Source organism: Dendrobates tinctorius, unplaced genomic scaffold (genome assembly GCF_039654945.1).
Source record: "Dendrobates tinctorius isolate UK_male_01 unplaced genomic scaffold, ASM3965494v1 ptg000087l, whole genome shotgun sequence".
Taxonomy (NCBI): Eukaryota; Metazoa; Chordata; class Amphibia; order Anura; family Dendrobatidae; genus Dendrobates; species Dendrobates tinctorius.
The window spans coordinates 2,056,450-2,081,479 of NW_027361755.1; the positions used below are offsets into that span (position 1 = coordinate 2,056,450).

Sequence of the window (25,030 nt, forward strand, 5' to 3'; positions counted from 1 at the left end):
TGCACTGAATGTATGTATTGTAAAACTGCTTATGGTTTAATAAACGAATTTAAAAAAAAAGACCAGTTCCACTTCCTGCATCTCTGCCCAGCTGAGGTCCGACAGTTCATCCTGGACCGCGAACCAACGAATGCGGAAAAAGCGGCGCAGATCGCCGACAACTATGAGGCCAACCGGAAGCCAGAGTCACGGAGACCAGTCACCACCAGCTGGAGAGGGGGTAAGCCTGCAACCAACCCCAGTGCCCCAGCTAGCCATCACTCCGGAGGCCCTGGCCCAGTTGCCAACTCCAGGCCTTTTACTGACAGTCACAAGTGTTACAACTGCGATCGGACTGGTCACCTCCGTTCCATCTGTCCGGAAAAGCTGAAGAACCCCCCCAGCCAAGGCCCCTGGGTCCAACGCCTCTGTTCTGTTGTTGGGAGGTGTGGTTGGTAGGATTGGCGACAACGTTCAACCTGTCTAGGTGGGGGCCCATCTTGCTACAGGCCTCAAGGACATGGGGGCTGAACGAACCCTCATCCGTCCTGGACTGGCGACCCCTGAAGAGTTTGTTGAGGGGAAAACCCTGACTGTCACCGGGATTGGAGGCACCCATTGTCCCTTGCCAGTGGCCTGGGTTTTTCTTGATTGGGGTGCTGGGAGCGGGGTGAGGGAAGTGGGAGTATCTGAAAACCTGCCCACTGATGTTTTATTGGGGACTGACTTGTCCCTGACACCCCTCCCCAATCTGATACTAAGGGTAACATTGACCCTGATGATGATGATGACGACGGGAAACTGAATGTGTCACCTGCTAATGACGTGATGAGTAATGATGCAACTAACAACCATTCTTTCCCCAGGAATGAGGATGATGGTGATGTAAATGTACCAAAGAAATCTGATAACCATTCTTTTCCTAGGAATGATGATGTATCTGTGCCAACTGAACCTGTTAACCATTTCTTTGAAATGGTAGATGTGTCCACAGGTACCGAAGTGCTCAGCCCCGTCACTCTGCGGAGTGAGATGGCTGAGGAACCCCTGGCAGGAGCAAGCAACGGTGCTCAAGGAAATGGGGAGGTGCATGGGGACCATGAAGAAGGTAATGCCATGCAGCTGACCAGTGCCACTGAGGAAGGTAATTGGCCCATAAGTAGCACTGCTCCTGAAGTGTTGGGGGTGGATGGGGAGGTAGAGCCTATAGCAGCACCGACTGGTGGGTCTGTAGAAATCCCCAGGGAGACAGCATACATAGCAGCTGTCACCCGCAGTCAGAGTACCCAGATCGCAGGTAGCGCCCTGTCTTCTGGACCCTCTTCTGCCACAGGAGAGACTGAACCAGAGGTGAACCCAGAGCAGGTTCCAGAGGGTCCCAGTAAGGTAGGGACCGTGACGTCACTTCTGGCAGCCTCCAGCAAGGAGTTCCAGGCTGCTCTGCACTCAGATGCGAGCCTGGAGAACTTAAGAGGTCTCGCCGAGACGCCCACCTCCGAGTCTGATAAGGAGAGGGTGTTCTGGGAACAAGGAAGGTTGTACCGGGAGACAGTACCCGGAGATTCCCAAAAGGAGTGGTTGAGGGAAAGACAGCTAGTCGTCCCCCTACAGTTCAGAACTGATTTGTTGCGGATTGCCCATGAGATTCCACTCGCTGGATGCTTGGGGATCAGCAAAACAAAGGCACGGCTGACTCAACACTTCTATTGGCCCAAGATGGGGACAGATGTAACACAATACTGCCGCTCCTGTGGCACCTGTCAAAAAGTGGGTAAGGCGGGGCCTGCTCTTAAGGCTCCCCTTATTCCTTTGCCGGTGATAGAGGAGCCTTTCCAGAGAATCGTGGTGGACATTGTAGGCCCGCTGGCCGTCCCCAGCAGCTCTGGAAAGCGATACATTCTCACCATGGTAGACTATGCTACCCGGTACCCAGAGGCAGTAGCTCTGTCTTCAATCAGGGCAGATAAGGTGGCTGACGCACTGGTGACCATCTTTTCAAGGGTAGGATTTCCCAGGGAGATGCTTTCCGATCAAGGGACCCAATTCATGTCTCGCCTAATGGAGGCTCTCTGTGAGAAAATGCAGGTGAAGCACCTGGTATCGAGTGCGTATCACCCACAGACTAATGGTTTGTGTGAACGCTTCAACGGTACCCTCAAACAGATGCTCCGCATGCTGGTTGAGACCCAAGGGCATGACTGGTACCTCCCACACCTGCTGTTCACTTACAGAGAAGTTCCGCAGGCCTCGACCGGGTTCTCCCCCTTCAAGCTCCTGTATGGCAGGCGAGTCCGGGGACCCCTTGGGTTGATAAGAGACTCTTGGGAAGATGAGCCAAACCCCACAGAAGTGTCCATCGTGGATTATGTCATGCGCTTCCGTTGACAAGATGCAGACCTTGACGCAGTTGGTGCATGACAACATGACGCAGGCTCAGGCTGACCAAAAGCACTGGTACGACCAGAACGCCCAGGAGCGGACCTACCAGGTGGGTTAAAAGGTGTGGGTGCTGGTCCCCGTACCAACAGATAAGCTTCAGGCAGCCTGGGAAGGCCCATACGTCGTCCACCAACAGCTCAACCCGGTCACCTACGTGGTCACGCTTGACCATGCTCGGGGTAGGCGCAAGGCCTTTCACGTCAACATGCTGAAGGCGCACCATGAACGCGAAGCTTGCGTCCTACCGGTCTGCAACCTGCCCGAGGATGGGGAGGAAGATCCCCTCCTGGACATGCTGGCCCAAGCCAAGGCCAATGGGTCCATTGAGGACATGGAGATAAGTGGTTTGCTAACCGTATCCCAGTGGTCGCAGTTGGTGGAAACCCTGGAACCCTTCCGGGCCGTGTTCACCAACCGACCTGGGAGGACGGAGATAGCGGTTCATGAGGTGGACACCGGGAATCACACCCCACTACGGCGAACACCTTATCGGATCTCTGGGGAGCTGCAACAGGTCATGCGACAAGAGATCGATGAGATGTTAAGGCTGGGGGTGATTCGATGGTCAAAAAGCGCGCGGGCCTCGCCTGTAGTCCTCGTGCCTAAAAAGGATCAAACCACCCGGTTCTGCGTGGACTACAGGGGGCTCAACGCCATCACAACCTCTGATGCCCACCTGATGACGCGCATCGAGGACCTGCTTGAGCGGTTGGCGAAAGCCAGGTACATATCCATCATGGATTTGAGTCGGAGATACTGGCAGATCCCTTTGAGCCCTGAGGCACAGGAGAAATCCGCCTTTATCACCCCCTTTGGACTGTACGAGTCCACAGTCATGCCCTTCGGCATGAAAAATACCCCTGCCTCCAGGGATTGGAGGAGTAGCGGTGGCGTACTTGGACAACATCGCCATCTTCAGTTCCACCTGGGAGGAACACCTTCAGCACCTCCAGGAGGTGCTCAAGCGTCTTCACCAGGCAGGCCTGACTATCAAGCCAGGAAAGTGCCAGATGGGCATGAGCGAGGTCCACTACCTGGGGCACCGGGTAGGCGGGGGTTCCTTGAGTCTGGAGCCAGAAAAGGCTCACCCCCAGGACCAAGAAACAGGTGAAGTCCTTCTTGGGCACTGCAGGGTACTATAGGCGGTTCGTGCAGGACTATAGCGCCCTTGCAAAACCCTTGACCGACCTCACCAAGCAGAGGCTACCCCAAACAGTCAACTGGACATATGTCTGTGAGGCGGCCTTCCAAGCTTGGAAAGCAGCCCTGTGCAGCTCTCCAGTGTTGAGAGCAGTTGACAGCATTCGCCCATTTCTGGTACAGACCGACACCAGCGAGTTTGGCCTCGGTGCTGTTCTCAGCCAGGTCGACTCCGGCAACCAGGAGCACCCCGTGTTGTACCTGAGCCGGAAACTTTTGCCGAGGGAAGTGGCATACTCGACCATCGAGAAGGAGTGTCTGGCCATGGTGTGGGCACTGCAACTTTTGCAGCCCTACCTGTACGGGCGCACCTTCATGGTGGTTACCGATCACAACCCTCTGAGCTGGTTGCACATAGTGTCCGGAACCAATGGAAGGTTGATCCGCTGGAGCCTTGCCCTTCAACAGTACGACTTTACTGTACAACACAAAAAGGGCAGCGAACATGGAAATGTTGATGGGTTGTCCTGCCGGGGCGAACCTGCTGAGGAGCGCATGGCTGATTACCATCAGGTAATGCCTCCGTAGCGCCCTCTAAAAGGGGGAGGTGTAATGTAAAATGTCTGTAATGTATGTTTTCTGTTGGAACCTTCTAGAAATCCTCCATTCTATGAGAAAGTAGCCTGTCAGCTTTTTCAGCCCCCTCCTTTTGCCCCCTTAGCAGCTGTCTGTGTGTGTGCTCTCTGCCTTCATCTGAAACATAATACCGTCCATTTCCTCTTGTAGCCTTACCCTCTCCTTGCACAGCCAGGAAAGGAAGTCCTTTGTTCTCTAGAAATGTGCTGGGATCAATATGAGTAGTATTAAAACAAGTCATATCGCAAAAACCATATGGGACTGAGATATAAAACTCATATCTCTGCGTAGGCAGCGAAACCAACTGTCTAATCCCTAATTTTCATGATTCTAATCTCTCCAGAAACTGAGATATGGATTGCTCCCAAATGAAGTGTCTTAATTATGGCATGCTTGGTGTTATTGGATTCTATTTGGTAAATCACAAACAATGATGCCCTATATGTGTTTGTGCGAGCTTCCTTCGTGAAGATATGGTTATTATAAAGTTTTAGTAAAGAATCATAACTTAGAGAAAGGGGGGTTGGACCTCACCAGACCGCCCATTTCGTGAGGTCACAGACCCTAGGCTATAAAGTATTCCCTACCAAATTCCAGTCAGTTGAGCTACAAAGTCCATGCTGACAAGAACCCCAGATGAGTGGGGACGTTTGGCTAAGCGGCCCTTCCCCCCAGCCCCATGGTCTGCCTAATATCGACTAAGCACATGTAAGTGTTACTCTTCGTTAATCCTTTTGTTTTATACTGCATTGTACATATTTAATGTCTCAATTTATAACAACTTTTATCTATGTAATTACTGCCCACATTTTGGGAATAAATGATAAAAATCTATTAGCTCTGTCTCTATGCTCTAAGAAACGAACTATGCGCCTTTTTTAGATAATTACGCTACTGTTTGGGTTGGCTTCAAACCCCTCCATTAAGTCTATAACTTAAGTGGAGAAACCAGGAGCTGGTGGCAGCATGGTGTGTGCGGTTGGTTAGGCTGGTTGGCAGTCCGGAAGGGTCTTATATTGCTGGATGAGTGGTTGAGGCCACAGCAATGATAATTCCCTTACTGCAGTAGTCTAATTGGCCTTGCACAACAAGCAGCCCATCAGGCGACTAATTATCCTAGGTGCAGTTCCCTGACTGACCTAAGGGTAAGGGGGGCGCCGGAGAGCTGCGAGTTCCAAAGTGGAACTGAGAAAGTGGGATATACATAAATCCCCGCAGTTCTTGGAAGGTTGTTAGCAGTGGTGGGGCATCCAAAATACCCCCCTGCGGTAAATTGTTAGAGCAAGATTAGCTTGCTGTGTTTTTGTCACATGGTGCCAGTGGTGGGATAATTAAGATAAGCCCCCACTGTGCCTGTGATAGCCGTGTGCCGGCAGTGCGTCACATCCCTCCGTCCGCTGACAAACCCGTGTCAGTGGTGGTTTTGTGACATATTGGTGGTACATGCCGCGCCGTCCGTTGCAATTTGGCGACAGCGGTGTGCTGTTCTTCACAGCATCCCAACCTAAAGTCACCCAAAATGTTCTTTTAGGCTACTGGTGATCACGTCTATCCCATACAAACCCCTTTTCTTCTTCTTACATGTGTATCCTACTCCTGCTTCTGCCACCTGTACCTCATGGTCAACAAGCTAGAAACAATGTTCCATTCATTAATATTTCCCATCGGAGGCACTTGTGATGAGACCTCCTTCCTGCGTCAACCATGATACAGCCCCTTTGGTTAATTTTTTTTAAACACTGTCTATGCCTGCACATTGGGCACTGGAACTACTGTGCTAGTAGCCCTAGCTTCATAATTGTCTGGCCCTTGAGCCCTCCTTCCTGCATCAACCATGATACAGCCCCTTGGGCTAAGCTTTGGAAACACTATGTCTATGCCTGCAGATTGGGCACTGGAACTACCGTGCTAGTAGTCCTAGCTTCATAATTGTCTGGCCCTTGAGGCCTCCTTCCTGTGCCAACCATGATACAACCCCTAGGGCTCATTTTTTGGAGACACTATGCCTGCACATTGTGCAGTGGCAGTGGAACAACAAGGACAGTAGTCCAACCTTTATAATTGTGAAGCCCTTGTGATGATGATGGGTGACTTCTTCCTACGTTAACCAACACACAGCTTTTTACCGCCTGCTTTTAAACAATCATGCACTCATTTCAGCTTTTTCCTCAGGCTGCTTTGTAGGGTCCAGCAGAAAATTACTCGTATTTCCCATTGACTTGCATTGGACTTGCTACTCGTTACGAATACCCGAGTATTAGGACCTACTCGTTACGAACATAGCGAGTTCGAATATTTGACTACATTAATTCACCGTCACAACAGTTCACTGTGTATCTTTGTACTTTACTTGAATCTTGTAATTCTATTTACAGACAATCACTCCCATTTACAATCTTGTACATCAGCACTGAAGTAGTACACTATAATCACATTTGGCCATTTTCTATCCCTATCCTGTGTGCTCTTAGTACTCCCATGCAGTACAGATATGAATTGGTGTTTTATGTCACTGTGTTTCATACCACCTATGATAGTCCCCCTTATGAGGATGCCATGTCATGCCAGACACCATTTGCCCACTCTGTGAGTGTGCTGCATGAGTAAAATGGGGCTGGGCATTTTTTTAAAATTAAGAACTGTGAATATTATTGCAGATTGTTCAAATACATGTGAAACCATAGATTTTGGGAATTTTAATTCAAGCTCGATCCTCCATGGACTCATCCACTCATCTTTATCTAGGATATATTTAAATGAATAATCATGTGGGGCTGTATTTCTGATTGTGTAAAGTAGAATACCAATCTTCACAATTACCATTTATGAAATGGTTCTTGTACACGAAACGTAAATTGAACTGGTAAAAATTTAATTGCAGAATTGCTGCGCAATTTGGGACAAAACTTTGAAAATACGCAACATGGATTGACATGATGGGAATTTCAAGTCCAAACAACACATCAATTTACGATTTTTTTTTCTTTTTTAGAGAACACTTGGAGGAGATTTGGTAAATTCATGTCTACTTTGCTAGCACTGTAATATAACATGAATTTTCTGCATGTAAGACCTAAATCCTGCCTTGTGTGAATGTACACTAAACCTATACTGCAGTTAGTCTTCCTTGAATGGAAGCAGCTGAAAATACTGTTAGCATCAGTTTGTGCTCTTGGTTCAGAAAATTAAACTCCCCACCTTTGCTGTCCTGGATACCGATTTGGTGAATACATGCCAGGATCACTGTTTGAAGGCCCCATGTTGTTTTGAACTGGAGGACCCATACTGCTCTCAGAGCCAATGCCATATTCAGACCTACAAACATGAGAATATTTTTTAAAAATAAAAAAACAGGCAAGAGAAAATTCATACACAGGCACATCAATCTACTCCACACTTTCCAGATGCTACTTTCAAGCTTTTATTGAATCTAAGAGGCTGTAGACTTAAAATGTGTATAATAACTATCTAAAAAAAAAACTAAAGTATATGTGTCATATTTACATAACTTTCCAAAATGTTACTGATCCTACAGGTGCTTCTCACAAAATTATAATATCATCAAAAAGTTAATATATTTCAGTTCAATACAAAAAGTGAAACTAATATACAGCATTATATAGAGTCATTACAAACGGAGTGATCTATTTAAAGTGTTTATTTCTGTTAATGTTGACGATTATGGCTTACAGCCAATGAAAACCCAAAAGTCATTATCTCAGTAAATTATCTGTATTGTTGGTCTGGTGTCTCATGGCCTTTTCTTAACAATCCATTCAAGGCTGCGGTTATCCTGGTTGCTTTTGCACCTTTTTCTACCACACTTTTTCCTTCCACCCAACTTTTCCATTAATATGCTTGGATAGCGCACTCTGAACAGCCAGCTTCTTTTGTGGCTTACTGTCCTTGAGGAGTGTGTCAATGACTGCCTTCTGGACATATGTCAAGTCAGCAGTCTTCCCCATGATTGTGGAGCCTACTGAATCAGACTAAGTTTCCTTTTTTTTTTAAATTCGTTTTTATTGAAAATACTATAATACAACATTATCACAAATGTACAACACAGGTCAAAGTAACATAAATGTGTACTTATGCAACCATTGCAGTATAAACAAAGAGCTCTGGTCTTAACCCTCTCCCACCCAGGGCCCTCCCCCAACCTTTATTTGACTGGTTAAACTGTGACTCGCTAACTGTGTGGCTTCCCAAGCCTGCCAATCCCTGGTGAACTTCTGTAAGGCGTTATTTTTGTGGGCTAGCATTTTTTCAAAAATAAACGTGGTATTAACTGCTTGAGCTATGGCCTCTTTCTTAGGAATAACATCTTTTTTCCACTGTTTAGCTAATAGGAGTCTTGTCGTTAACACAATATGAGCCGTTACCACTCTAGAGCACAGGGGGGAATGCATGTATGTTTAAGAGGAGGAGCGCCACCTCGGGAGACAGCTGGACGATCTGTCCCACTACAAGTGAAATAAGTCTAAAGGCGTGATCCCACAAAGAAGTTATAAGTGCACAATCCCAAAATATATGATATAAGGACCTCACCTGATTACAGTTTCGCCAACATAGGTGTGAGGTGTTGGGAAACATGGAATGGAGCTTCAAGGAAGTAAAATACCAGTGGAGTATCAGCTTCAAGTGTGATTCAAAGTGGGATGCACATCTAAACGTCAGTCCTGCCAATTTAATTGCTCTTAACCAGTCCTTGTCAGGTATGGCTTTACCGAGGTCTTTTTCCCAAGATATGAAGGGTATAGATTTTACAAATCTGCTCTTATGTCTCAAGGAATCATAAAGGGGTCTCAAGCCCATATCTAGGGATGAGAAAGATGAGAGGGTCCTAATAATATCACTATTAACCCTATATGGGAAGTTTAGATATTTCTTTAAAATTTATTGTACCCGGAGATATGAGAAATGGTCTTTAAGGTCAAGCCAAACCTGTTTTTCAACTGGCCAAAAGGTAAAAGAGTGTGATCTTCAACTATATCGCTTAATACCGTGATCCCGCCTATCTTCCAATGGTACAGGTCAAGGTCCTCTGATAACACCTCCAGAAGTTCTAAAGGTGCCTCGAGAGGCAATGCAGGGGCATGTGTCTGAGTGGAGGAGTGAACCTGAAGCCAATTAGACAGGGAGTGCTTAGTCAGTGGAAGGAGGGCCCCCAGGTTCCGTGGGTCAACCAGAGCTGCCCATAGCACCGCCCTGAGATTGTGTGAGGGTGCAAAATGTGCCTCTATTTGGGACCACCTTCTTTGGGGGTCGCGATTCCACCAGTTCTTCAACCGGCTGAGTTGAGTTGCTATATAGTAATCATTCACATTAGGGAGTCCCACCCCCCCCCACTGGCTTTGCGCATTGCAACAAATGTCTCGACAACCGAGGCTGCTTTCCTCCCCAGATGAACACGTTCAGAAGCTTATGAGATCATTGAAAAAACACCTTCGGTGGTGATATCGGCACCGTGCAAAAAAAATATAACATTTTGGGCAGTAATAACATCTTAAGAAGTGCAATACGACCCACCCAGGAGATTTCAAATTTCTGGAGTCTGCTCATCTCATTCTCAATATCTGCTAGTAGGGGGAGGTAATTGGCTTTGTACAAATTAGTGGAGGGTGATGTTACCAACGTTCCCAGGTATGAAATTTGCTCCATCTGCCAGTTCATCCTCATAATGGCCTTAAGGCGTTTTAACTGCGGTAATGGTATGTTAAGGGGTAGAATTTGAGATTTATTCTCATTAATTTTGTAGTAAGATAGGAGGCCAAATTTTTCAAAAATCTCTAGAGCTGCCGGCAAAGACTCCAGGGGGCGTGCTAACGTCAATATCACATCATCAGCATTCAACGTGATGCAATGAGATTGCTTCCCCACCTCTGGGACTAAGGTCTCCTGGCAAGCTTTATAGTACAAGTTTGTAAGACCGTCCGGGCCTGGGACCTTCGCCTCTGGGAGAGAGTTAATCACTTTGGTCAATTCAGTCTCCGTCAAAGGTGCGTTTAAGATTTCTAACTGGTCTGGTGCAAGAGTTGAGAGATTAATGCTTGACAAAAACATATTTCTATCAAGGACTGTTGGGCCACGGAAGTCTGCTCTTGGATCTAAGTTATACAAAGAAGCATAGTAATCCTTAAATTTATTAGCGATTTCCCGATGAGTGTATATCTTAGAATCGCGAGATAAGTTCCTCAAAAAGGGGATCTTAGTTTTAGAAGTTTTAATTTTCACTCTGGATGCTAGCAGTTTACCCGCTTTATTATTTTGGGAGTAGTAATGGGCTTTGGAGATCATAAGATTTTTTTCATAATTGTGTAAGAGTAAAGCTGGAGTCACACATAGCAACTTACCAGCGATCCCGACAACGATATCAACGTGTCAGGATCGCTGGTAAGTCGCTATGTGATCGCTGGTGAGCTGTCAAACAGGCAGCTTCACCAGCGATTAGCACAGCGACGCCGAGCGCGCGGCGTCGCTGTGATCGTTAGCACTGATGCCATGGATCCATGTAAAAAATAGAATTAAAATAAAAAATATTGTTATTCTCACCTTCCGACATCCCGCGCAGCATTCCAACCTCTCTCCATGCTCCGGTCCCAGTAACCCTTTGCGAGAATTACTGTGATGACGTGGAGAGAGGCGGGAATGCTGCGCGGGACGTCGGAAGGTGAGAATAACAATATTTTTTTTTTTATTATTTTACACCTGATTGCTGGTCTCCCGCCTGTCACATGCAGCGATGCGTGCTGGCCAGCGGGAGATCAGCGACGAAAAAATGTCCAGAGGTTTCTTGCAGCGATCAGCGATACCAGCAGGGGGGCCGGTCGCTGATTGCTGTCACACACAGCGATCTCGCTGGTGAGATCGCTGTTGTGTCATAAAAGTTAGCGAGATTGCTATGTGTGACGGGGCCCTAATTCTCGCTCTTTTATTCATGTATTCCAGTGAACTGATCGATGCTGTAAGGTCTGTTAAGTGTTTTTCTCTTTGCTTTTTAAGAATATGGCTTATTTTAATAAAGTGACCCCTGATAAACGCTTTATGGGCATTCCATACATGGAACTAATTAGTGACCGAGTTCGCATTGAGCTCAAAGTATTCTTTTTAAGAGCTACTTTTGTTTGTGACACTAAATGGGGAGTTTTTAGAATAAAAGGGCTCATCTTCCACGGGGAGTAAAGGGGGCACTCAGATTCTTCCCGAATAGACATCTTTATGGGGGCGTGATCTTACCAAGTTATTATACCTATTTCTGATGAGCTGACAATATTAAGGAGAGACCTGCTAACCAAGAATAAGTCAATCCGGGAGTAGGAGTGATGTACTTGTGAAAAGTAGGTATAGTCCTTCTCACATGCATGAAGAACCCTCCATATGTCATATAGGTCCTCCCGAAAGGCTAAGGGGGGAGAACAGGCGGCCCCCTGGAGGTTGGGGTGGAAGAGTCCAGAGAATGATCAAAAACACAATTAAAATCCCCACATATGATTACATGGCCCTGTTTAACCTTATTGATTCTAGTTAATTTTTTGATAAATCTAGTCTGCGCTTGGTTTGGAGCATAAATGACGGCTATAGTATATAAAACATTATTTATGGTGCTCACTTGTATGAGGTATCGACCTGCAGTGTCAAGTTCTAGATAAGTCGAGGAGAAAGCAACAGATCCCTTGATAGCTAACATCACCCCTCTCTTTTTTTTTTTGAGAAATTAGATTGGACCACATATGGAAAGAGCCGATGAGACAGTCTGTTGGAGACTTTCTCCAATAAGTGCGTCTCCTGGGCACAAAACACCTCACATTTAGCTGCGACCGCCTCTTTCCACATATAAGATCTTTTATGAGGGCTGTTAAGGCCTCTAACATTAAGTGAGCATATTGTAATAACCATATTGTAAACATACAGATGCTAGTATGACTAATGGGTTGCCCATTACACCTGTCAGAATTCCCTGCAAAGCGGGAGAATGCTGGACCTGAATAAACCACACATATGCAAAAGGATAGACAAAAACAAAAACCAAACACAATGCAAACTAATAAAATCAGAAGTAAAGTCATGAAACAGACCGAGGACTGCACTTCAGTCCACAAAACGCGGGAGTAGGAAATCCGCGGGGGGGGGGTATATCACTGTCCGCAACAACCAGTCAGGATGCCACCCTTGTTAAAAGATAGTAAAATATAGATAATGATTATATCTTTAGTGCCTGTATCTTTTTGGGAGGACTTTCTGCCATGTCTCCTCTGCCCTTACAGGCGACTCTCTTTGTTTCTGAGGTTGTTCCTGCACTTGTATATCCCAGGTACGAAGCAAATCTCTTCCTCTTTCATATGAAGAGACAGTATGCTACAATCCTTTGTTGTTAAAGAGCAATTTCTTGGGGTACCCCCTCCTGTACGCCACCTGAGATTCTCTGAGGGCTGCAGTGATGGGATTCATTAGTCTGCGGAAGCGCAGTGCCTCTGCCAAGAGATCAGCATAAATTTTGATTTGGTGGAGGTGAAGGTAGAGATCCTATCTTTCTGGAATAAGACAGAAGTTCCTCTTTAATATGATAGCAATTAATACGTGCAACAATATCCCTCGGAACAGTGTCTGGCAAGTGGCTTGGGCGAGATACTCTGTGCGCTCGATGAATGATTAGTTCATATGGTGAACAGGAGGGGACCACCGCTTGGGTTTCTGGTACACCCCTTAATTTCAGGTTGTTCCTGCGGTTACGATCCTCCAAGTCCACAAGTTTATTATATATGGCTTCTATGTCTTCTGCCATGTCATTGTGAGAGTCAATAAGGTTGTTATGGGAAGATGCAAATTCTCCCATTTTGTCCTCCACGTGGGACACTCTCTCCTCCACCTCCTGAATGTGAGATGTAACAGGTTTTAACATTAAAGAAAAGTCCTTTATCATTGCGGTGCTTAAAGCCATCAGCATATCTTTAATTAAAGTTCCTGAAGCAGGGAGATCTGTTGCAGGAAGTTGCTGTAATACTGCAAGAGATTTGTCCCCTCCAGAATCCCCTTTCTCTGCAACATCTCTCTTGTTATTCTGGGAGTGCAGGGGAGGTGTGCATTGCTGGAACTACATTCCCCTCGTGTCCCTCCGCAAGTGGGGAAAATCTAGATCCTGGTGATGGACCCGGACCCCGGAGATAAGGTGAGGTGGGTGTTGCCTCATCCTGCACCGCAGCGGTGGTCTTTGCTGGGCTCAGGGGCAGTGGAGAGGGGGACTCTCCCGAGGAGCAGGAGACTCTGGTTACTAAGGGGCCATCTTGCCTGGTATCCCTGTTGAAGAAAATCTCCAATTTGCTTTGGTTTTTGAGATTTCTCTTACACCTTGTCATCTTGCTAGTGATCAGTGAGGATTCGGGCAGCCGGGTGGGTTGATTAATATGCAGGAAAGGTGCTGAAATTGTCACTTTGCAGGGTCTCAGGGAAGGAGCATTCAGCTCATGCAACTGGCATCCTAGGCATCCAGGCCATGCCCCCTAAGTTTCCTTTTTAAACACTTAGGAAGCGTTTGCATGTGGGTTTTTTGTTAGTTATTCTAATTTACTGAGATAATGACTTTTGGTTTTTCATTGGCTGTAAGCCATGATCATCAACATTAAGAGAAATAAACACTTGAAATAGATCATTCTGCTTGTAATGACTCTATATACTGTACCATATGAGTTTCACTTTTCACTTTTTGTATTGAAGAACTGAAATTAACTTTTTGATTATATTCTAATTTTGTGAGAAGCACCTGTATGGTAAACACAGATGCATGTTAACTATTATTATGAACAGTTACGCTAGTTGAAGATGAAATGATCTCGAAAAGACCTAAAGTTAAAGATTATATTTCCTTTGTATTTAACTCAAAATATCTTTTACATTTTAAAAATTGTAAAAAGGAAAATGAGCCGATGCAAAAGCTGGGGCATGGTTAGAACCTACTAGCACCCTCTTTTGATATTATCACAGCTTGTAAATGTTTTTTGTAGCCAGACAAGGATCTTTCAGTTCTTGTATTAGGGATTTTCATCCTTTCTTCCTTGGAAAATCCTTCCAGTTCTGTGAAATTCCTGGGTCGTCTTGCATTCACTGCTATTTTGAGGTCTAGCCACAGATTTTCAATGGTGTTCAAATCAGAGTACTGTGAGAGCCATTGTAAAACCTTCAGATTGTGCCTTTTTGAAGTAATATATTGTGGATTTTAATATGCATTTAGGAACATTGTTCATTTGCAGAAGCCATCCTCTTTTCAACTTCAACTTTTTTTTTACAAATTATGTTATGTTTGCATCAAGAATTTGTGAAATTTCATTGAATCCATTCTTCCCTCTACCCATGACAGGTTCCCGTCCCACTGGCTGCAACTGAGCTACCCCCATGCTTAATAGTTGGCAAGATGTTCTTTTCCTGAAATTCTGTGCCCTTTTTTCCCACACGTACGTTTGATCATTGTGACCAAAGAGTTCTATTTTAATCAAAACGGTCCACAGGACTTGTGTCACAGGGCAGTAAGGGGGAAACAGATGATGTGGAACCAGGGCCCCTGAACTGCCCCTCAGGCTATGGGGGTGCCCTGTCTTTCCTTAACTTGAGGATACACTTAAAGGTAGTGAGGCCCAAGTCCCCAACCTGTCCCTGTCTCCTGTTTAGCCGTAAGCTAAAAGGCCCAACCCCCTTCCCAGGAGGTGAGACAGGGAAAAAGTGTACTGCACAAAACCCAAAGGAAAGATACCACAGACAGGGTAAAACAAAACTTAGCTTGCTCTGCTGCAATGCTCCTGGACAGCAGAGATAGCCACTTGACAACAGCAAGCAACTGAAGCACCACAGAACTCTGTAAGCTCCTGAACTCCAGCTTGTTGTTTGGTCTCCCAAGAGCAAGTGTATAACCAACAGTGATCTACAGCACCTGACGACCTTTTATAGGAAGGAGGGGGAGTAGTCACCACGTGCACAGATAATTAATCACCATGAAGTAACCATGCAGTAACACCAGCAGCCACAGGGGGGAACCCTGTTGTGAGTTCATTTTCCCCTTCACCATTGAGGTCTGATGAACTCCCTCTTCTGGTGAAGGAAGGTAGTGAGGCTGATTACCAAGCATCTGGGCAGGATGATGATGACTGGGTGACGGGAGTTGCTGACTGGATATAAGGCAGCCGACTCCCTTCTGCCTTGCTGGTGATCTCTCTGAGGGATTCTAGGAGACCAGTCTGATTCCTGCTCCTCAAAAGCTAAGTTTTCTGCTCTGCCTTTTGCATTTGTGTTTTGGTTTTGTTTTTCCTTGTTTTTCTGGATTTCTGCCATTCCCTGCTGGGGTGTGCTGAATTCCTTTTTGCTCTGTCTTCAGAAGATACCTGAGTGCTGATATAGTCTTTTGAAGCCTAGCATCTTCAGGGCTTTTTTCCCTATCAGCTGTTGGCTCTTGTTTTGATAGGGTTTTGGCGGATTACAGACAGCAGCTTTTCTATCCTGTCCTATGTAGTTAGCTTGGGCCCCATCTTTTGCTCAGCCTATCTTTCTATCTGTGTGAGTGTTTTTTCATCTTGCTTCACCGTCATTATATGTTGGGGGCTGCCTATTGCTTTGGGGTCTGCTCTGGGGCAGTTTAGATTTCCCTTTCTGTCTTTAGGCCTATGTAGTTCTCCGGCTGTGATCGAGGGGTCTAGGGCACCGTAGGAACCCCCCGCGGCTACTGCTAGTTGTTGTTGATAGGTTCAGGGGTCTGTAATCTGATAGCTTTCAACTTCTCTGGTTTTCTGGACTTAGATAGTATTTCTGTTTTTGCCTCCTACGGTGACTCATTCATAACAGAATCTCCAGCCATACCGCAGATCCTAGGGTACTCAATAGCAGGAAAGAATTGTAAAAAAAGTGTGTATATTTTTTCCTCTATATATCTGAGGCCGTAGGGGGATTTTTTTTCTCTCAATGGAGATAAAGCAATTGTCTGATCGTGTGGAGCAGCTCGCTGCGGAAGTGCGGGGAATTTCCGCCTACCTTGCTCATTCACAAATGCTGTTGAACCAAAGATCCCTACTCCTGATGTGTTTTCTGGGGATCGGTCTAAATTTTTGAATTTCAAAAATAATTGTAAATTATTTTTTGCCTTGAAGCCTAACTCGTCAGGGAGCTCCGCGTAGCAGGTTAAAATTGTCATCTCTTTGCTGCGTGGCGATCCCCAGGATTGGGCATTTTCTTTGAAACCAGGTGATCCTATTCTGACTAATGTGAACGCATTTTTTCAAGCCTTGGGGTTGTTGTATGACGAACCTAATGCTATTGATCAGGCTGAAAAGACCCTGTTGGCATTGAGCCAGGGTCGAGATTCTGCAGAATTGTACTGTCAAAAATTCCGAAAGTGGGCGGTCCTTACTACCTGGAATGATAATGCCTTGGCAGCTCTCTTTCGGAAGGGTTTGTCAGAAGCCGTAAAAGATACTATGGTGGGATTTCCTGTTCCCTCTGGTCTTGACGATTCTATGTCATTAGCCATTCAGGTTGATCGGCGTTTACGTGAACGCAGGACTGCACGAGAGGTGTTGCCACCTGTTGAACAAGTGTCTGAACCTATGCAATGTGATAGAGTTTTGTCCAAGGAGCAACGTCAGGAGTTCAGAAGGCGTAATAAGCTGTGTTTTTTTTGTGGAGAAGCCTCGCATATTATTTCTGTCTGTCCTAAACGAGAGAAACGTTTTGCACACACGTTTTCTGTGGGTGGTGTTCAACCTAAGTATCTTCTGGCAATTACTCTGATCTGCTCCCTGTCCACATTTTCCGCCAAGGCTTTTGTGGATTCGGGAGCAGCCCTGAACCTAATCGACTTGGATTCTGCTAAATGTTTTGGATTTCCGATGACACCTCTGCGGATGCCTATCCCTTTGAGGGGGATTGATGATACTCCTTTGGCGAAAAATAAACCTCAGTTTTGGACCCAGGTGGTAATGCGGGTCGCCCCAGACCATCAAGAAAATTGCAGATTTTTGGTGTTGCATAATTTGCATGATACCACTGTTCTGGGGTTTCCCTGGTTGCAAATTCATAATCCAGTTTTGGATTGGAAATCTGTGTCTGTGGTGAGTTGGGGTTGTCGGTGTGCCCTTTGTGAGGCTCCGGTTTTTGCCACCTCACCTCAGTCGCATGATGTTCCTGACTATTTGGCGGATTTTTATGATGTATTTAGTGAGAATGAGTCTGCGTCTTTGCCTCCTCATAGGAGTTATGACTGTGCAATTGAACTGAGCCCGGGTTGTAAATTTCCCAAGGGTTTGCTCTTCAATTTATCTGTACCTGAGCACGAGGCTATGCGATCCTATATTAAGGAGGCATTGGAGAAGGGTCATATTAGACCATCCTCTTCACCCTTAGGTGCTGTTTTTTTTTTTTGTGGCCAAAAAGGATGGTTCATTAAGGCCTTGTAATGATTATCGTGCCCTCAACAAAATTACTATTAAGTATCAGTATCCGTTACCCCTGATTTCGTATCTATTCTCCAGAGTTAAAGGTGCTTGTTGGTTTACCAAGCTTGACCTCAGGGGGGCGTATAATCTTATCCGCATTAAGCATGGGGATGAATGGAAGACGGCGTTTAATACTCCGGAGGGACAATTTGAGTACCTGGTGATGCCTTTTGGGCTCACTAATGCCACTTCTGTCTTCCAGTGCTTCATGAACGATATTTTCCGAGACTTTGTGGATAAATTTTTGATTATCTATCTGGATGATATTTTGATCTTCTCCAAGGATTGGGATTCTCATGTGGAACATGTTCGGACTGTGTTCCGGATCTTGAGGGAGAATTCCCTGTACGTCAAAGGATCGAAATGCCTTTTTGGGGTACAGAGGATTTCTTTTTTGGGATTTATTTTGTCTCCGTCAACTATTGAAATGGACCCGGCCAAGGTACAGGCCATTTATGATTGGGTTCAGCCCACTTCTTTGAAGGCCCTCCAGAAGTTTTTGGGTTTTGCTAATTTTTATCGGAAATTTATAGCAAAATTTTCTAGTATTGCCAAGCCATTGACTGATCTGACTAAGAAGGGTGCTGATGTGTTGAATTGGTCTCCGGAGGCTGTTTCTTCCTTTCAGGAGCTGAAGCGAAGATTCACTTCTGCCCCGGTTTTGCGGCAACCTGATGTCTCACTCCCGTTCCAGGTAGAGGTGGACGCTTCTGAGATTGGTGCAGGAGCTGTTTTGTCCCAAAAGGATCCTGTAACATCTAAAATGAATCCCTGTGCTTTCTTTTCCCTAAAGTTCTCTCCATCTGAACGTAACTATGATGTGGGGAATCGGGAACTGTTAGCCATGAAATGGGCATTTGAGGAGTGGAGACATTGGTTGGAGGGAGCTAAACATCAAGTCGTGGTCCTCACTGACCACAAGAATTTGATTTACCTGGAGTCGGCCAAACGCTTGAACCCTAGACAGGCTAGGTGGGCCTTGTTTTTTACACGTTTTGATTTTGTGGTCTCTTTTCTTCCTGGCACTAAGAATGTCAAGGCTGACGCTCTCTCTAGGAGCTTCTTTGCTGATTCTCCTGTGGTGACCAAGCCTGCTACCATCTTAGGCGAAGGGGTAGTTCTTTCTGCCATCTCGCCCGATTTGAGACGTGCTCTGGAAGAGTTCCAGGAAGACAAACCTGAGCGTTGTCCCAGTGGGAAGTTGTATGTTCCTGACCAGTGGAAGAAGAGAGTGATGTCTGAAGTTCATTGCTCTGCATTGGCTGGTCATCCAGGTATTTTTGGTACTAGAGATCTGGTGAGTCGGTCTTTTTGGTGGCCCGCCTTGTCTCGTGATGTCAGGAATTTTGTGCAGCCCTGTGGGACTTGCTCCCGGTCTAAACATTGTTCTCGCTCTAGTGGGTTGTTGATGCATTTGCCTGTCGCCAGGAGGCCATGGACCCATATTTCAATGGATTTCATCTCTTATATGCCTGTCTCTCAGAGAATGACTGTTATTTGGGTGATTTGTGATAGGCTCTCTAAGTTGCCATCTTCCTCTGAATTGGTGCCCCTGTTTTTGCAACAGGTGGTTCGCTTGCACAGGATTCCTGAGAACATTGTATCTGACAGAGGAGTTCTTCTGGTGAAGGAAGGTAGTGAGGCTGATTACCAAGCATCTGGGCAGGATGATGATGACTGGGTGACGGGAGTTGCTGACTGGATATAAGGCAGCCGACTCCCTTCTGCCTTGCTGGTTATCTCTCTGAGGGATTCTAGGAGACCAGTCTGATTCCTGCTCCTCAAAAGCTAAGTTTTCTGCTCTGCCTTTTGCATTTGTGTTTTGGTTTTGTTTTTCCTTGTTTTTCTGGATTTCTGCCATTCCCTGCTGGGGTGTGCTGAATTCCTTTTTGCTCTGTCTTCAGAAGATACCTGAGTGCTGATATAGTCTTTTGAAGCCTAGCGTCTTCAGGGCTTTTTTCCCTATCAGCTGTTGGCTCTTGTTTTGATAGGGTTTTGGCGGATTACAGACAGCAGCTTTTCTATCCTGTCCTATGTAGTTCGCTTGGGCCCCATCTTTTGCTCAGCCTATCTTTCTATCTGTGTGAGTGTTTTTTCATCTTGCTTCACCGTCATTATATGTTGGGGGCTGCCTATTGCTTTGGGGTCTGCTCTGGGGCAGTTTAGATTTCCCTTTCTGTCTTTAGGCCTATGTAGTTCTCCGGCTGTGATCGAGGGGTCTAGGGCACCGTAGGAACCCCCCGCGGCTACTGCTAGTTGTTGTTGATAGGTTCAGGGGTCTGTAATCCGATAGCTGCCAACTTCTCTGGTTTTCTGGACTTAGCTAGTATTTCTGTTTTTGCCTCCTACGGTTACTCATTCATAACAGAAACCCATCAGCATACCAAGTACAGTTGTAGTAACACCAGCGGCCACCAGGAGAAAAAACTCATATTAACCCCCTATGGCTGAACAGTAAAAAAGGTTTAAATGTGAGGAAATCCAGATCTGACACAGATCCAAGAAATGGATCATGACAATACCCCTCCCTCAAAGAGGGGCCTCAGGACTCTCAACAAAGCACCTCACCCAAAAAAAACTTATGAAGAGGACGCCTGGACACAGTTAAGTTAACCTAGATAAACACCTGACTCACAGGTTTATGGCAAATGTGGTTATATATATGTTCCGGAGGCGGCAAACATATCCAGAGGGCAGACCTGGGGAATAAATTGAGTATGGGCATGACAGAGGGTAACTCCAGCTGGTAGTTCGCTGGGCCGAGAATGGCAGACACCCAATAAGGACTGATAACTCGAGAGTTCCAGAATCCAGCAGCACACTTCCACCGGATGTGATTGGTGGACACTAGTGTTGAGCATTCCGATACTGCAAATATCGGGTATCGGCCGATATTCGCTGTATCGGAATTCCGATACCGAGTACCGATATTTTTTCAATATCGGATATCGGAATCGGAAGTTCTTATAATGTAATCAGCCACTGCTGTGGCTGTGATTGGCTGCCGAAATGACATAATCATGATGCGCGATCTGTGCGCATCATGATGCGCCGTCAGTTCGGGTCTTCCGGGGGGTCTGTGCCGACTGCCCGGGGGTCTGTACCGGCCTGCCGGGGGTCTGTGCCGACTGCCCGGGGGTCTGTGCGGACTGCCGGGGGTCTGTGCGGACTGCCGGGGGTCACTGACGGTGATTGACACATTAGCCAATGATGGGACAGTAGTAGTCCCATCATCCGGCTAATGTGTTGAATGTAAAAGAAAAAAATACATACTACATACATACTACATGCTACATACATACTACATACATGTTACATGCTACATACATACTACATGCATGCAACATACATACATACTACATATAAACCACATGCATGCAACATGCATACTACATATATACTACATGCATGCAACATACATACAACATACACTCACTGGCCACTTTATTAGGTACACCATGCTAGTAACGGGTTGGACCCCCTTTTGCCTTCAGAACTGCCTCAATTCTTCGTGGCAGAGATTCAACAAGGTGCTGGAAGCATTCCTCAGAGATTTTGGACCATATTGACATGATGGCATCAAACAGTTGGCGCAGATTTGTCGGCTGCACATCCCTGATGCGAATCTCCCGTTCCACCACATCCCAAAGATGCTCTATTGGATTGAGATCTGGTGACTGAGGAGGCCATTTGAGTACAGTGAACTCATTGTCATGTTCAAGAAACCAATCTGAGATGATTCGAGCTTTATGACATGGCGCATTATCCTGCTGAAAGTAGCCATCAGATGTTGGGTACATTGTGGTCATAAAGGGATGGACATGGTCAGCAACAATACTCAGGTAGGCTGTGGCGTTGCAACGATGCTCAATTGGTACCAAGGGGCCCAAAGAGTGCCAAGAAAAAATTCCCCACACCATGACACCACCACCACCAGCCTGAACCGTTGATACAAGGCAGGATGGATCCATGCTTTCATGTTGTTTACGCCAAATTCTGACCCTACCATCCGAATGTCGCAGCAGAAATCGAGACTCATCAGACCAGGCAACGTTTTTCCAATCTTCTACTGTCCAATTTCGATGAGCTTGTGCAAATTGTAGCCTCAGTTTCCTGTTCTTAGCTGAGAGGAGTGGTACCCAGTGTGGTCTTCTGCTGCTGTAGCCCATCTGCCTCAAAGTTCGACGCACTGTGCGTTCAGAGATGCTCTTCTGCCTACCTTGGTTGTAACGGGTGGCAATTTGAGTCACTGTTGCCTTTCTATCAGCTCGAACCAGTCTGCCCATTCTCCTCTGACCTCTGGCATCAACAAGGCATTTCCGGCCACAGAACTGCCGCTCACTGGATTTTTTTTCTTTTTCGGACCATTCTCTGTAAACCCTAGAGATGGTTGTGCGTGAAAATCCCAGTAGATCAGCAGTTTCTGAAATACTCAGACCAGCCCTTCTGGCACCAACAATCATGCCACGTTCAAAGGCACTCAAATCACCTTTCTTCCCCATACTGATGCTCGGTTTGAACTGCAGGAGATTGTCTTGACCATGTCTACATGCCTAAATGCACTGAGTTGCCGCCATGTGATTGGCTGATTAGAAATTAAGTCTTAACACACAGTTGGACAGGTGTACCTAATAAAGTGGCCAGTGAGTGTATATACTACATGCATGCAACATGCATACTACATATATATATACTACATGCATGCAACATACATATATACTACATGCAACATGCATACTACATATATACTACATGCATGCAACATACATACATACTACATATTGTGGTGTAGTGACCACTATGTCAGCAAGGGGCGCTGTGTGGGTGTCCCAGGACGGGTGTACAGGCACATTCAGTGTGGTAACAGGAGCAGGGTCCTAAATGACCATTGTGGGTCTCAAGGTGGGTGGCCTTGGGATGCAGGCTCCAGGGTGTATTGATCAGCAGAGGTACTGATGATATTTCTGTTACACTCTGTCAGGAAAGCCTGTGTGTGTTTATGTGCAATACAACCTTTAGTGATGTCATAGCCAGGTGAGCACCTGTGGGTGTGGTTACAGGGCTATGTAATTGAGGTGTTTGACACATAGGAGAGAGTGAGAGGGAGTCTGTCAGAGTGTGGACAGACCTCCATGTGTTCAGGTGGGACACTACAGAAAGTTGTATATGGGGAGGACTACACCTCCCAGCATGTGCTGAGACTCTCGGTCCGAGTCTCCAACCATGGACATTTGTGTTCTTTGGCCTAAGCTAGAGGCTATTTTGGTAATGTGCTGCCTTGTGGGTTTATGATGCAAATAAACCTCATGAACTTTGAGAAGAACCTGTCGCATACTTGTCTCCCGCTGCACCTAAGCGAGTCAAATCCCTACAATTGGCGGAGAACGCGGGCAGCGATTCCCAGAAGCACGTGTGGCAGTGCTAGCGATTCTGAGCCAGGAGAGCAGACAGTCTGACAACCGTGAGTAATACTGACCAAGGTCAGAGAAAGTGACTATTAATATTTGGTGGATACCTCTGGGGAGAAGAGGTGTCCAGGAACCTGTGTGGCCGACACAGATAACAGACAGGAGTCCGTGTTGCAGTGACCAGGGTCAGTGAGAGACTGTGTTCCTGGAGGGGTCAGTGAGCAAGGTCCTGGAGGGTCAGTGTTGGGAGGTTCTGGGAGAGGAACACGTGATATGACCTTGGACCTGGTGAGGCGTGTGTTGGGCAGTCTCAGGCGGAGATAGATGTCCTGAAGAGCACCCGCTGAGCCCCTGGACCTGGTGAGGCCGGTGTGTTTGGAGACCCTGGGAGGAGGGTCGGCTCCCTGAATAGCACCCGGTGTGCCCTGTGTGTTGGACGTTCTCAGGTGGAGACGGTACATCCTGAGTGGTACACGAACAGGACACGTGAGAGACTGTGCATGTGTTTTTTTTTCCTTTTCCTCGTTTTCTCTGCAAAAACCTGAAGGTGCTTGCTGTGGTGAGGGTGTCACGAAGGTCTCGCAGCACAGGGACCTGGTGTTTTTCCTCTTTGAGCATTGGTAGCAGACGCTGGCTGTCTACACCATCCTGCTGCAGCTTTATTACATATGTCTAAGCGGATACAGTAGTTGTGGCTTTACACAACTATAAAGGGTGAGTACCCTGTATTATGTCGTGATACCCATTATTCCTGCATTGGTAAGGCCCTATGGGCGCGCTTTTGTGTTTTATTTATCTTTGAGGGTGACAAGTGGCTTCCGGTGGATTGGCGGGTCCACGAAGACGACGCAGCAGGAGCTGCAGAGACACCAGCAGCTGCTTGTGAGCGATGGCAGGAGCTGGGGCAGTGCCAGAAGGAATTGGTGCGGTGTCGTGCTTAAAGGGCCAGTACCAGAAAAAGGCATAAACTGTACTGTGTGAACTGTGGCCTAAGAGGTTCTGCAGGACAGACATGGGGAGATCCCGAAAAGGGGTGGAGTCCCAAAAGGGGGCGGTGGCCCAAATCGGGGTGGTAGCCCGAAAAGGGGTGGAGTCCCAAAAGGGGGCGGTGGCCCAAATTGGGGTGGTAACCCAAAAAGGGGTGGAGTCCCAGGAGGTGGCAGCAACCCAAAGCGGGGTGGTGGTCCAGAAAGGGGCCAAGTTTGAAGAAGTGACTGCACTGGGTGACTCAGTAGGTACGTCTGGAGTACCGCAGTGTATGTGCAGGTCTTTTTCAGAATGTGGAATATCCTTTCCAGGGAGTAATGATGGGCCACAGATGTGTACAGTAATGCTGCACCGGGAAGGAGCCTTTGGTCGGCTGGACTCAGAGAGTCAGGTGACTCTGACAGGAACTCCTCTCGCTTTCTCTCTGACCGAGAAAAACGTCAGGGTTCGCTGTAAACACGGGGTCACGGTGAACTACGCAGTAGACAGAGTAGTGTTTAAGGGGACCAAGGGTGGTGAGTGCCAAGGTGGAGGGATACCAAGGGACTTAGTCTATGCTTGGGAGAGGGGCCGGGACTTTGTTTTGTTTGATGACGTTTGGTCGGACGATGGAGATGCTTCGATTGTGGGGCCAGCGGACACTGAGACAGTGACGGCTCCTGACGTGGACAGGTCAGAGGTAGAACTGACTGGAAGAAGGACATCTGCCCAACTTATGGACCTGACGTCTCGTGATAAGACAGATGGTGGGCTGGGAGATGAGACGACTGGACTAGACACATTGGTGCTGGACGGTAACTGGAGGGTTCACTCGACTGGTGTGACTGACCCAGTGGTACCCTTTGATATAATTAAAGAGGTAGTGGTGAGACACGTGCTGGCCAAAAGAGAACAAGATCGTGAAATACAGCTGATAAAGGAGACTGTAACAGAACATGTCGAACGGGAAAGAGTTCTAAGGCAAGCAGCTGA

At 46.7% G+C, this 25,030-nt stretch overlaps 1 protein-coding gene across 9 annotated transcripts in view; it reads right to left on the reverse strand.

Moving 5' to 3' along the window:
• ARID1B (AT-rich interaction domain 1B) overlaps positions 1–25,030 on the reverse strand; it is a 2,758,190-nt gene that overhangs the window by 267,712 nt on the left and 2,465,448 nt on the right. For 6 of the 9 annotated variants that reach the window (XM_073585743.1, XM_073585741.1, XM_073585744.1 and 3 more), the window contains one exon: positions 7,393–7,509. The exons of the other annotated variants lie outside the window; for them this stretch is intronic. In XM_073585743.1, the coding sequence (XP_073441844.1) occupies positions 7,393–7,509 (117 nt within the window). The remainder of the gene's footprint in view (positions 1–7,392; positions 7,510–25,030) is intronic. 9 annotated transcript variants of the gene reach the window in all.